Source organism: Lepus europaeus, chromosome 12, assembly GCF_033115175.1.
Source record: "Lepus europaeus isolate LE1 chromosome 12, mLepTim1.pri, whole genome shotgun sequence".
In the NCBI taxonomy this organism is placed as follows: Eukaryota; Metazoa; Chordata; class Mammalia; order Lagomorpha; family Leporidae; genus Lepus; species Lepus europaeus.
Window position 1 is genome coordinate 104,043,752 of NC_084838.1, and position 14,038 is coordinate 104,057,789.

Consider the following 14,038-nt stretch of genomic DNA (forward strand, 5'->3'; position numbering starts at 1 on the left):
TCCTGATAACTCTACCAGCAGCTGGCCCTTCGCAAGTGCTGCACAAACATTAGCTCCTACTACATCCCTTTAGGGTCCTGCGTTTACATCCAAGGGTAGGGGTAACTCCCAGGCTGACTGGGTGACACGCTTGAGCTGGAGTGAGGTGTAGGAGCTCAACGGGTGGGAAGTTTCCTTCTCTTCCTTCCTCTCCAGCGTGAAGCAGTTGGGGCTCCCCAGGAGGGAAGGATCCCTTCCAGTCTTTATAAACTGCAGGTGTAAAAGTGACTCTTATTGACATTCCCTGAGCAGCCTCAAGGGCTCACGGTCGGTGATCTCAAACACTAGCCGGCTCTCAGCATGTGGAAGTGACCTTCGTATGTGGAGGAGACAGGGGCCACCTGGACCAGCCTGGTGTCCAGTTCACATAAAGGCCTTGGTAACGTAATTCTCAGATACCCGGCAGAGCGAGTGTGTCTTTCTGATGACCTCAGCTCTCGGGACGGGAACATTCAAAACAATTTTTCCTCCGTATCAGAAGGGAAGGAGTGTGATAGGGCTCAGGCTATCTTGGTCCAACATTCATCTTGAAGGAGGGTGGCCCAGAAGGGGAACTGGGTGTTGATGCTTTTGCTGGGCTGTGAGTCTTTGAGGTCGTAGATGTCAAATGCTCCTTAGGCATCTGTGGCTTTCCCAGAGCAGCAGAGCTCAGAGAGTCGCCTAGGCGTGGCCTGGAGCTGCCCAGGCATCCACCCCAGTGCACATTCACTCCTGGGGCCTTCTCGCCTAGCAGCTGTGTGATCAGTGGTCCTCCGTAAGTGCTAGCTGTTGACGCAGAGACCTCGTCTGCGTTCCTGCTATTGCTGAGCCATTACGTTGGCCTTCAGAGGGTAGAGGCTGAGGGATGTCCATGGGACCTGGGCTGCACTTGGGAATTCCTTACTAAGTAAGCCATTTGACCCCCGATCTCTTTTTTTTTTTCCTTCTCCCCAGCACTGGCTTGAGCCTAACAAGTCCATCTCCAAGCAAATGAAATGTAAGTGTCAATCTGCAGCTCGCGTTTTTCTCTGAAATGTCTAAAGATAGATTCTGCTTCCTAACAAAATTTCTCCAGCCAGGGGAAGCCGGGACAGAGTTGAAGATAAATGCGTGAGTGGAGGCCTCTCTGTCTGGGGAGAGCTGTCGGTCATCTCCTCTCCTCCCCCTGCGGTCACTGCTCCCCCTGCCTCCCATGCCTCTCTCCCTCCCCACGTCTTCACATGGGACCAGGGACGTTGGAACTGGGTGATCAAATAGACATCGCACGTAATCACCATGTACCCAGTTCCTTTCAATTGTGGAGGGGGTTGCTGGCCACGGGTTTGGGGTGGGGAAGGAGAGAAGCAGGTATGAGTGGAGATTAAAACTTTACTGACAACGTTACTAGAGATTGTGTTATTCTTCTCCAACCTTCAAGCCCCTAAACGTTATGGGAAAAAGGTTGAGGGGCGGTTGGTTTCAGGCTCTGATGCTCCGAGCTCCTCTTGTTGTTGTTCTTAGCTTGGGTAGCAACATTAGGTCATCCACCTGGAGCGTCCTGTTGTCTCGTAGTCCTGGGTGACATGATCTTTTGTCCTGGTCACTCATCCCAGGCTGTAGCCAACCTGCTTTTGTTTCTGGTTCGGAGGAGACCTAAAATGCACTTCAGAGAATCATTGCCTGCTCCCAAACCATTTATCTCTCCAGGCAACTTTTCCAGGGCTCTGCAGTAAGTCTTTTGTTTTCTCATCAGTGGTCAGATTAGTATATATTACACCCCTAGGCATCATTCCAGGGCTTCTTGTCTTTGTCCCAACATGAAAACATCATTCTGCGTAGAGTTTTAAGGTGGCAGAGGGAGAGAGTGAATGTAGATTGCAAACCAGCAGCCCACATATCTGTTCCTTACCTTGCTTCTTTCTCCCTCCCTCCCTCTGTCCCTTTCCTTTCTTCTCCTCTCCTCCTCCTAGCATTCAAGAGCAAACTTCCTCTGGCCATGGCAGGGGAGATGTGTTGAGGTGACAGCAGGTACAGCAGCAGGTGTGGAAAGTCCGGGGGCCAGAGTGTTGGGGGCGAGGCTGGCTTGGAGTGGGAGAATGCATCCCTGTTGGAGTAGCAGGTCAGAGGTCCCAAGAGGTCCCACACAGGACAGTGGGAATAAAGTGACATGCCCGAGACAGCTTTTGTCCCTTCACTGCCAAATGTTGACATTTTTGTGTATCTATGAGGTACTTTAAAAAGTTCCTGCATATCATGAAGAAACTATGCATGGACTTCAAAATGTTTTGCACCAAAATAAATTTATTTTTTAATTCTATTTCCTTGACCTTTTTGAAGTATCCTTGTATTTAAAAATATGTGGACTACCTCTTGGTGATTGAATTTATATTAAATGACTCTTTGGCTCTTGAATGCAATATTTTCCTTAAACCATACACATTTTTAAAATATAAATTTCACTTTACTAGTATTTCCACACTTAATAGAAGACATTTTAAATGTATAGGGATTGTAAGGCATGTGAGAATTGGCTGCATAAGAACTGGCTGTTCATAAGCAAATCTGAGCAGTCAGTTGGAAAGGTGGAGGCTTAGAGGCTTAGCCAGGTGGTTTGGACAACTGCATCCCCCTAGGAGTGCTTGGGTTTGATACCCAACTCTGGCACCTGACTTCAGTTTCCTGCCAATGCAGACTCTAGGGTAGTGCTCTTGGATTTCCTGATACTTGTGGGAGATCGGGACTGAGTTCCTAGATCTGCCTTAGCCTCAGCTGTCCTGGGCGTTTGGGAGTGAACCAGCAGATGGGAGCGCTCTATCTCTCTTTCTGTCTGTCTGTCTCTATCTCTATCTCTGCCTTCCAAATAAATAAAAACTATTAAAAAGGAAAATGGCTAATATTTTATACAAAGAGTTTAATTTCCATTTGATTACTGGCCAATTTCAGTCTAATGATCAATGGAATCTGAATGTGGTAAAAGAACTGCATAAAATTGAGTTTCTAAACCAGACAGGGTGACTCACTGATGCTAGGAATTGGCAAAGTCTTACCCATCACCCAGTCCCCCGTTGTGCTGTTGAGAGCGTTAGTGTACAAAAAATCATGTCATTCTTCTCAAAATCAGAAATCTATTTTGGCCAGTGTGGATGAGGATGTCTTTTTCAGTATCAAGAATTTCTGTGTAGGGGGCCGGCGCTGTGGTGTAGCAGGTAAAGCCACCACCTGCTGTGGCGGCATCCCATATGGATGCCTGTTTGAGTCCTGGCTGCTCTACTTTGGTCCAGCTCTCTGCTATGGCCTGGGAAAGCAGTAGAAGATGGCCCAGGCCTTTGGGCCTTTGTACCCATGTGGAAGACCCGGAAGAAGCTCCTGGCTTCTGGCTTTGGATTGGCACAGCTCTGGCTGTTGCAGCCAGTTGGGAAGTGAACCAGCAGATGGAAAATCTCTCTCTCTCTCTGTCTCTGCCTCTGCCTCTCTGTAACTCTGCCTTTCAAATAGATAAATAAGTCTTAAAAAGACAAAACAAAACAAAAATAATTTGTGTTCTTTTATATGTCCTCAAAATACTGACTTTACATTAACAACAACAAAAAAAAAAAAGATAAATAAACCAAAGCTTCAGTATCGTTAACCTGGAAACCCAGTCCAACTCCTGGCACTCATTTTTGAATTTTCAAAAAGATCTGGTTGTGAAAACATGAGGGCACGGTGACAGTTCATGGAAAATGGAATTTGAGAGGTAAGTTTATTTTAGTGCATAAAGGTGGAGGCTTACCAATCTGAGGGGAGGGTGGAGTGTGCTACCTTGAGAATCACTGGGCACCTGTTGTGTAGGCAGAGACCGCTCTGTGTTTTATGAGTATCATAATTTGCATTTCCTGTGAACTTTTTGAAGTGTCCTCATCCTCTAGTTGCTTCATGTGATGACTGCATAACGAATTGCAGGAGCCATAGGTCTCACAGAAAGTGAAGGACACCGGGTCCTTTGCTCTGACCCCATTAAGATCCTTTTTTTTTTTTTTAAAGATTTATTTTATTTGAAAGGCTGCGCTGATCTGAAGTCAGGAGCCTGGAGCTTCTTCCGGGTCTCCCTTCATAGGTACAGGGACCCAAGGACTTGGGCCATCTTCTACTGCTTTTCCAGGCCATAGCAGAGAGCTGGATGGAAAGTGGAGAAACCAGGACTCGAACCGGTGCCCCTATGGGATGCTGGCACTGCAATTGGCAGCTTTACCCAGAGTGCGGGCCCCTTAAGATCCTTTTGACTATGGGTGCTCCCAGGGAGGTGTTTCCCAGGGTTGGCTAAAGTCATCTGTCCTGATTAACAAGCCCAGTGCAAAGATATACTAGCCAGGGTTCTCCAGAGAGACAGACAGATAGGCTGTGTGTGTTGGGGGGAGATGAAGGGGATTTGCTAGGGGAACCGGCTCACCTAGCTAGAGCCACTGAGAAGTCCCAGGACAGGCAGTGTGCAGGCAGGAGGCCCTGGGCTGCGGCAGCGTGGCTCAGCCCAAGTCCAAGGGTCTCAGGACGGGGAAGCCGAGGCTGGATGGCTGCAAGCCGGAGGGTGTGGGTGTGAGTCCTGGAGTCCTGAGGCCAGCAAGCCTGGCACCCTGACGTCCAAGGTGAAGACAGGCCCTTTCTGTCTGCAGTCTCTGCAGACCCCCTGCCCACCAGTGGTGCCGCCCACGCCCAGGCCGGGTCTTCCCACCTCACAGACATGCCCCCAACACTGCTTCGCCAGGTGTCTGGGTGCTCCTTGATCCAGTGAGCTGACGCCCGAAACTCACCGTCACAGAAGGTGCTATTGTTTCTTAAGGCTAAAATATATGTATATGTATATTTATACAATGTTTGTGGTTTTTGGTTAGGAAATGTTTAAAATGGAGACCAGAACTATTTCTTTTCTTTTCCTCCTTACATACCAAGCCCAATAGTAACAATATTTTATGTATTCTTTCAGAAATTTTTATGTATATATATATATGTTATTCCAACATATATATGATTTGTAATAAGCAGAAATGTGATTTTTCTTTTATATTTTTGCTCACTTTAGTATTTTTCCTTTTTTAAAAAAGTATTGATTTATTTATTTGAAAGTTAGGGTTGCACAGAGAGAGGAAGAGACAGAGAGAGAGAGAGATCTTTCATCTGCTGCTTCACTTCTCAAATGGCTGCAAAGGCGAGGGCCAGGCCAGGCTGAAACCAGGAGCCTGGAACTCCATCTGGGTCTCCCATTTTGGGGGCAGGGGTCCAAGTACTGGGCCATCTTCTGCTGTTTTCCCAGGTACGTTAGCAGGGAGCTGGATCGGAAGTGGAGTAGCGGTGACTTGAACCGGCGCTCATATGGGGTGCTGGAGTCAAAGGTATGGGTTTAACTCACTATACCACGGCACCAGCCCCTATTGTTCTTAATAATTATTAACTGGTAATAGTAGATTGTTAATTGACAATTGGCTTATTTTAAAAATGATTTGCTGGTTGTTAATCATGTACATGTATATAGTTATTAATGAACATCAAGGTTGGTTCTAGTATTATGTTATCTTAATGTGCACTATAATTAACATGTTTGGATTCATTTGCGCATCTCGTGAGAGTGTCTCTATTAAAGTCTTAGAAATGAAATGATTGGATCAAAAGATGTACACATTGTATATTTCCTTAGCCATAAACGTCCACCCCAAGGAGCTGGTATCAATTTATTTCCACCAATGTTACATGAAAATATTTGTTTCCCCCCGATCTTGTTGAAAATAGATATAAACTTATTTTTATGGAACTTCAAGTTTATGAAGGAAGACAACTTTTTGCTTGAAAAAACTAATGAGTTGAACAGTTACTAATTTTGGTTTAGATTTTTAAATTGTAATGCTTCTTAAAGTCTTCTTTGAACTTTGGAGAAATGCTAAATTTTATTTTTAAATCAATATGTGGCATAACTGACTTAGTTTTGGGGCACAGGTTTATGAATCCTGACACACGTTTAGATGTTTTCATGCCCATGCCGTAGTCAGGGTACAGGCTGCGGCCTTTTTGGAGCTCCACCCGCTCCAGTCCCTCCCGGCCGCTGGTCTGTTCTGTGTCAGCCTTGTTTTGTCTTTGGAGAATGTCGTGGGAATGGAGCAACATAGCATGTGATTTCGGAGACGAGATTTTTAAACTCAGCCGGTAACTCTGAGGGGCATCCACGCTGCTGTGTTTATCAGTACACAGTGCACAAAACCAGGGAGAACTGATCTTGGAATACTGATGAACTGCAGGCAAGATGGAGGAGAAGGGAAGACACAGATCACCCGTGTTAGGAAGGAAAGAGGGGCCCTCACTGCAGACGCCACAGGGCAGCTCTAGCAGCTTGGAAGAAATAGATCCGTGCCTCAAAAACCGTGTGTTTCCAAGGCAGGCATTTTGCCAAGCAATCATGTTGCTCCAGAGACATGCAAACCATATTGAAGTATCGAGTTCAAGTCCTGCCTCTGCTTCCCACACAACTAACTTCCTGCTAATGGAGGCATCAGGTGGGGTCCCTGCCACCCTTAGGGGAGACCTGGATGGAGTTCTGGGTTCCTGGCTTCAACCTGGCCCAGCTCTGGCTACTGTGGGCATTTGGAGAGTGAACCAGTGTCTGTCTCTCCCATCATCTCTCTGCCTTCCAAGTAAGATGAAAATATGCAAAAAATTTAAAAGTGAATTACCTGAATTAATCTAATGTAGAATATATGCCTTGAGTAGTTTTACAACTATTAAAGACATTATGTTAAAAGCATTTCAGAAAAGAAATTTTTGCTTCCTCACCATTAACCACAGGTCTGCTGACAAAACCTCCTTTCTTTTTCTACAAGTTTTAGTTAGGAGCTTCTGGAATTTTCTTTGAGCTGATGTCCTCTTCCAGGTAGCTCCTGAGTTCTGGCCAGGGGATACCAGAGGGAACAACGTTAACTCACCACTGGCTCGGAGGTCCTTTGAATTCTCATCCTGTTTTCCCAGTTGCCTGCTGCTGTTTACTTTCCAGAGACCATGAACAGATGCTGGGTGTGCTCTGTCCAGGTTTCCTAGCTGCACCTGGTGGGAGAGACAGGTGGGGTACAATTAGTCTCCTCCCACCCAGACCTGGAACCTCAGTACCAAACTTCTACTCCTGGTCTGCTAGGTGAGGTGCGCAGGCTACATACGGCTCCCCCATTTCCCTATTCCATTGCATTGTCTGTAGATACCCATGCGGACTGAACTGCTGATCCCTTTTGTTTCTGACAGTACTTGCCTAACAGGTGGCCCGCAAACAAAGTGTTAACTGGGTGACATCTTTGAAATGTTGGTTCGCAGAGCCCTTGATCTTCAAAGAGGAATGTTGCTATACATTCCATATAAAAGTGCTTGTTCTTCCTTGTAACCTGTAGTTTTTAGCCTTGACCTTGTAACGGTGCAGTGTTGCCCAGCGTGTATACATCAAGAGGCCGCTATTGTGTGTTCCACAGTGTTTAAGTAGTTGCACAAATTGTATTGGCATAGCGTTTTTATTAAGTTACACACTGCAACTCAGATGTGCTGCAGCTGAATTCCATTTGCTTGTGAGCCCCTCTCTCCTCTGAAAGCAAAAATTTAACCCTCGGGTGGGTGTTTGGCCTGGTGCATCCCACATCAGAGAGCCTGGGTCTGAAGCCCGCCTCAAGCTCCTTACACCAGCTTTGTGCTAATGCAGATCCTGGGAGCCAGCAGGTTCAGAGTCCCTGCCACCTGCATGGGAGACCCTATTGAGGTCAAGGCTCCCAGCTTCAGCTTGGCACACAGCAGTGAACCACAGTGGATGGGAGACTCTCTCTCTCTCTCCTCTCAAGGAAGAAATAAATAAAAATTTTAAAATAAATTTAGCCCTGCACTTTCAGGGTAACTCAGGATATGCGAGTTCAGGATTTGATCTCGCGCAGAAGATTCCTCAGTTAATGCATAGTTTAAACATAACCACTTCAAAGTGCCTATTCACAGTCGGGTATCTTTCCCATTTCAAGAGCTTTTCTGGGATTAGTGTTGTGCTGCAGTGAGTTAAGCTGCCTTCTGCAACACCAGCGTCCCATGTGAGCACCAGTTCAAGTCCTGGCTACTCCTCTTATGGTTCACTTCCCTGCTGATGCTCCTGGGGAGGCAGTTTTCAAGATGGACCAATGTGGAAGACCCAGATGGAGTTCCAGGCTTCTGACTTTGGCCTGGCCCAACCCTGGCCATTGCAGCCATTTGGGGAGTGAACGAGCAGATGGAAGATCTCTCTCTCTCTCTCCCTCTCTTTCTCTGCCTCACTCTGTAACCATGGATTTCAAAATAAATTAATTTTTTTAAAAGAAGAGCTTTCCCAAATCCCAAAGTGGCATCAGGAGGCAGGAAGAACATCTATTTTCTCTAGCAAGTCTCCAATCCTCTCCCAATGCATCTCGTGTAGTTGGGCCCATATGTTGGGCGTGTCTGCTTTGGGTAGACCTGACCCACCTGGCTTTGTGTGTGCTGCTGACCTGTGGGTCCTGCCATGGCCTTGGAGTATGAGTCGAGTCCCTGGACCCTGTGTGCTCCTGCAGCCCTCACTCTGGGTCTCCTGCACTTGCTTGTTCCTACACACCATGTTCCCCACTGGGATAAGCAGAGACAGCTCAGCCCTGGGAGACCCGAGCAGTGTCTGAGGCCTCCTCTCTGCTCCAATGCCCTGTGCAGCCTTCTCTTGGTATTCTCCAGCATTCCACACAGAGGGTTTCCCCTCAGTTAAGCTGGGGCTTTCTCATTTTGCTCCTGTACCTCGCGCAGGTCATCCAGCAGTGGAGGTGTTGAGGGTGCTGGATTCCTTTTCAGGGAGCCGGGTAGTGTCTTAAACCTGGCATTGTCCTCTCTAGTTCTCAACCAAGCTCTCCATTGCCTTCCCTTCCCTGTCCCTACCTGCAATGGCTAATGGAATTCTCCTTCACAACAAGATTAATATCCTAAAGCAATAGTTTTCATACACACAAGCAGTGACTGTTTCTCAGATATCCTGAGAAAATATGCTCTTATTTACAGTAGCAATGATAAGTAAAAACACAGGTTTCTTAGCACTCTGGCCTCAGGATCAGCCCTTAAGTCATTCAGATCTGGCTAAAAAGCCCATGAGAGTATCTCAGGCATGGAAAGCCAAGACACTGTGGCAAAAAATGACCTAAATGAGAGATCTCTGTGAATGAGATCCCGGTGGAGAGAAGGGGCCATCAAAGAAGGAGGTACCTTTCTCGAAAGGAGGAGAGAACTTCTACTTTGATTCGGCCTTGTCTAAATAAGGTTGGAGTTTATGGACTTAAGAGGCTTCCATAGCCTTGGCAGCTCATGACAAGAGCCTAAGGTGATTACTGATGTCATAAATAGGAGTGTCAATTGTTAAATCAACAACAGGAGTCATTGTGCACTTACTCCCCATATAGGACCTCTGTCCTTAATGAGTTGTACTATGAGAATTAATGGTTAAACCAATCTTCAAACAATACTTTATACTTTGTGTGTCTGTATGGGTGCAGTCTGTTGAAGTCTTTACTTAGTATAAAGTTGGTCTTCTGTATATAAAGATAATAAAAAATGAATCTTAATGAAGAATGGGATGGGAGAGGGAGCAGGAGTTGGGATGGTTGTGGGTGGGAGGGTGGTTATGGAGGGGAAGGACTGCTATAATCCAGAAGTTGTACTTTTGAAATTTATATTTATTAAATAAAAGTTCTCTATAAAAAACAGGTTTCTTACTAATAAATACAAGAAATGTATACAATCTATAGGAATAAAACCAGGGAAGCCTACTGTACAGTTGTGGTATAGTAGATTAAAAAAAAGAGTTCAATAAATGGAGACTTCTCAGGTTTCTGGTTAACATTGTTAATAAAGTCAATCTTCACAAATACACACTTATAAAGATATTTAAGCTAACATTTCAGTGCGATGATAGCATTTGAAATGATTCTAAGGCTCATTTGCAAAAGAAAATACTCAGTGTTGGCCAATAAATACTTGTATGTAAAAAGAACACGGATGGGGTGCTTGTTCTGTGAAACAGAAAATCAAGAGAGCTGAGCTATAGTCATTGACAGAGGCCGAGTAATAGATCCATACAGTAATGAGGATGGACCCAGGAATAGGACAGTGATTAGTGGCACAGAAAATGCAGTCCACTATTCATGGGAATATGGGTTAAGATAAATATTTGTGTTTTACATTGAGACACGTATTTTTCAAGGCATGATTTTTGGATAATTGCATTTTCATCTGAAGGCAAAAAACATACTTCATACTGTACAAGAAATAAATTTCAGTATATTTAACAATATATATTTAGTATAGTTAACAAGCTGTGGAAATTTTGAGTAAAGCTTTATGGATATTTTATAATTGTGGGGTGTGTAGAGCCTTCTAAGGATAAAGGACAACTCGGAAGGAACAAAACAACATGCCAACAAATTTGGGCAGGAAGTAAACTTTTTAACCCAGGATATTTGGTTTGTTCACTGCACAGAGTAGATTCTCAGTAAATGTTGGCTAAATGAATGGCAATAAAACAAATGATTAACAGATTGAAACACAGGCAGAGTAATGGGCAGAACACTTACCAAGTGTAGAACAAGTATTAATATGCAGAATGTATAAAGTGTGATGCTATGAACCAGAGCATAACTCAGCCAAAAATGTGCAAAACCCTTGGAGAAGGAATGAAGCAAATGGCCAATAAACTCAGAGACAGATGCTTGACATAATTTGCAATGAGGGAAATGCAAATCACAATAATAAATATTGATAATATCTAGTTGGTGAGGATCAGGTACACTGTGCTGGTGAGAGGGGGTAGCCTGGTAAAGCTGTTATGGAGGGAGATTTTGTTGCATCTTTTTATTTATTTTATTTTATTTTTCTATTTTTGACAGGCAGAGTGGACAGTGAGAGAGAGAGAGACAGAGAGAAAGGTCTTCCTTTTGCCATTGGTTCACCCTCCAATGGCCGCCGTGGCCGGTGCACCGCGCTGATCCAAAGGCAGGAATCAGGTGCTTATTATCCTGGTCTCCCATGGGGTGCAGGGCCCAAGCACTTGGGCCATCCTTCACTGCACTCCTGGGCCACAGCAGAGAGCTGGCCTGCAAGAGGGGCAACCGGGACAGAATCCGGTGCCACGACCGGGACTAGAACCTGGTGTGCCAGCGCCGCAAGGTGGAGGATTAGCCTGTTGAGCCATGGTGCCGGCCACATCTTTTGACATTAAAAATGCCCATATCTCTTGATCCACCAAGTCAGTTTCTGTGAGTGTCTCTGAAAATATCGATTCTGCACAGGTATCTATTATACAGGGATACTCAATCATCGTTTATAACATTGAGAATTAGAAGCAATGAAAAGCGCAGTAATTTTGGTAAGGCTAAATAAGTTATGTGGAGTACATAACTTATTTATTTATAACTTATTATTATTGCATACATGCATAAAAAGAACATCATTAAAAAGAACAAAGCAGGGAGCCAGTATTGTGGTGCAGAGGGTTAAGCTGCTGCCTGCAACACCAACATCTCATATGAACACGGGTTCTCATCCCAGCTGCTCCACTTCCCATCCAGCTCCCTGCCAATATATCTGGGAAAGCAGCTGAAGAAGGCCTTTGCTACCCATGTGGAATACCCAGGGGGAGTTCCAGGCTCCTGGCTTCAGCCTGGCCCAGCCCTGGCCCTTGCAGCCATTTGGGGAATGAGCCAGCAGATGGAAGATTCTCTCTCTCATTCTCTCAGATCTCTCTGTGTGTCTTGAAACCTGTCAAATAAATAAATAAGCCTTTAAAAAATAAAAAGAATGTGATAGACACGTATTATCTGTCAGCACAGAAAGACTTATTAGTTATATTGGTAAGTTTAAAAAGCAGATAAAAATATCAAATATAGGGGTGGACATTTTGTCCAGGGGTTAAACTCCTGGGTAGCATCCCTGCATTCCACGTCGAGTACCTGGCTTGGATTCCCGGCTCCAGCTGCGAACTCCAATTTCCTGTTGCAGTGCTGGCTCCAATGGCTGAATTCCAGCCACCCATGTAGGGGACCTGGATTGGGTTCCCAGTTCCTGGCTTTGGCCTGGCCACATCCCAACCATTGTGGGCATTTGGGGAGTGAACCAGCACATGGAAGCTCTGTCTCTGCTTCTCAAATAAATAAAAGTAATTAAAAATAAACAATAAAGTCACATGTAAAATGATCCATTTCTACGAAAACAAAGGACTATTGCTATGTAAGTGCATGAAAGAGGGACTAGGAAGTTGTATACTACACTGTACATGGTGACCTCTGGGGAAGATAGTGGGGTGGAGGGTCAGGAGGCCTTATTATATAGGATTATGTTTTACTGAGATATTTTATAATGAGAGTGTGTTCATATACTACCCGATAATAAGAAAGAGAAAAAGAAAAGGATAAGAATAGAAAGCCTTGTGCAAAAATCAAGAAAGAAAGGAAAGGGGGGTGGGGGGAGAAGGTTGGGAAGGGGCAGGGAAGGAAGTCGGGGCGCATGGTGGATGAAGCGTGCAGTGTCAGAGCTGGATGCAAACAGGCTGGCTTACTCTCAACAGGCTGTCTGCCCCCTCCCAGCTGGTGCCTGCCGGGGGCTTGATGAGCCCAGCAGGGTGGTTAAGATCTCACTCTCGCCTGCTTTACCAGACATGGTGTGGCTGTCAAGCACCCTGAAGGGGCAGGGTGCCTGGGAGTGCCTTCTGCGTGCACATCAGCCTCTGTCGTGGTGGCTCTGACTCAGCTACACCAGCAGGTTGCTGGCTGAGGGCCACGGTTCTTCCCAGAAGTTACGATGGCTTTCCCTGGGGACCTGAGATGCCATGTGTCTTGGATATGGAGGGTCTGTTCTTAGGCTTTATGTTTCTATCACGATCCCTCGTGTTCTGGCATTTTCCACCACTGAGGATGATTCTGACAAATACGTCTCTTGCTGCTGAATGAGCTCATCAGTAGGGGAGAAAGCACGTGCGCGAGCACGCTCAGCCCCCATACTCATTCACGGGGCCACTTGGCTCCCAACTTACTGTTGTTCCAGCTGCTCACGTGTGTTCGTTTTCTTGCTGGGTGTGTTCGTTTCCTAGGGCCACCACAACAAATTATCACACACTGGATGGCTTTGGACAACTCAACTCTGGAGGTCTGAAGCCATGCTCCCTCTAGAGGCTCTGGGAAGAACCTGACCCTTCCAACAGCCGCCAGCTACCTACAACCCCAGGTCCTCCTTGGCTTGCGGCTGGGTCTGTCCTCACCAGGCCTCTCCCGGTGTCTTTGTGTCCACGTGTCTGCCTCTCTTACGAAGACACCAGTCATTGGATTTAGAGCCCATGAGCTCTTCTTAACTACAGCTGTGAACATACAGTTTCCAAGTAGGGACATAATCTGAGGTTCCAGGAGGATGAGACGGTTTTTTGGGGGGGTAGGGAAGGAAGCTGTCCATGCCACTGTCCTGAGCAGACCCCTCTTAGCCTTCTCTTTGGGTGACACTTCATTCCTTTGCTTTGTGGCTTAGTTCTCCTGGCCCTTTTGTTAATTTGTTTTGTGCTGAACTTGGTCATATGCTTTTGATGGTAAACCAAGGTTTGCATATGTTACTTCTCCAAATACTTGTAGTGACAGTAATTCTTGGTCTCTAGACCTGTTGGGTCAGCCTTTCTCTTTGTCTTCATTCATATACCCACACTTGTCTACCCCCAGGCCTAGCTGTGAATCAGGAGTTTGGAAGGTTTCTTCAGTTGATTCATGGCTGTAATACAAGGCTATGCATGTAATTGATTCATAATAAACACTTGTTGAGTTTAATTGAAATGTTCTTTTAGGGAGCAGGTGGAAGAAGTTTAAAAAATAAAACACATAGCTCAACAGAACCCACTACATAAATCAAAAACACTAAGTTCCCAACTAATGTGGATTAGTTTTGATTGTTTTTGCTCTTTCTGCTTTTACTCTTTCCAGGAAGAGCATCTGTGACTTCTGTTCACACCCTGGAAGGTCTCAGAACTTCCAGCTTTGGA

At 45.5% G+C, this 14,038-nt stretch overlaps 1 protein-coding gene across 3 annotated transcripts in view; it reads left to right on the forward strand.

The window, feature by feature from the left end:
* Positions 1-14,038, forward strand: part of FRMD3 (FERM domain containing 3) — a 280,228-nt gene that overhangs the window by 163,308 nt on the left and 102,882 nt on the right. For 2 of the 3 annotated variants that reach the window (XM_062208655.1, XM_062208654.1), the window contains exon 3: positions 973-1,015. The exons of the other annotated variant lie outside the window; for it this stretch is intronic. In XM_062208655.1, coding sequence (XP_062064639.1) covers positions 973-1,015 — 43 coding nt within the window. The remainder of the gene's footprint in view (positions 1-972; positions 1,016-14,038) is intronic. 3 annotated transcript variants of the gene reach the window in all.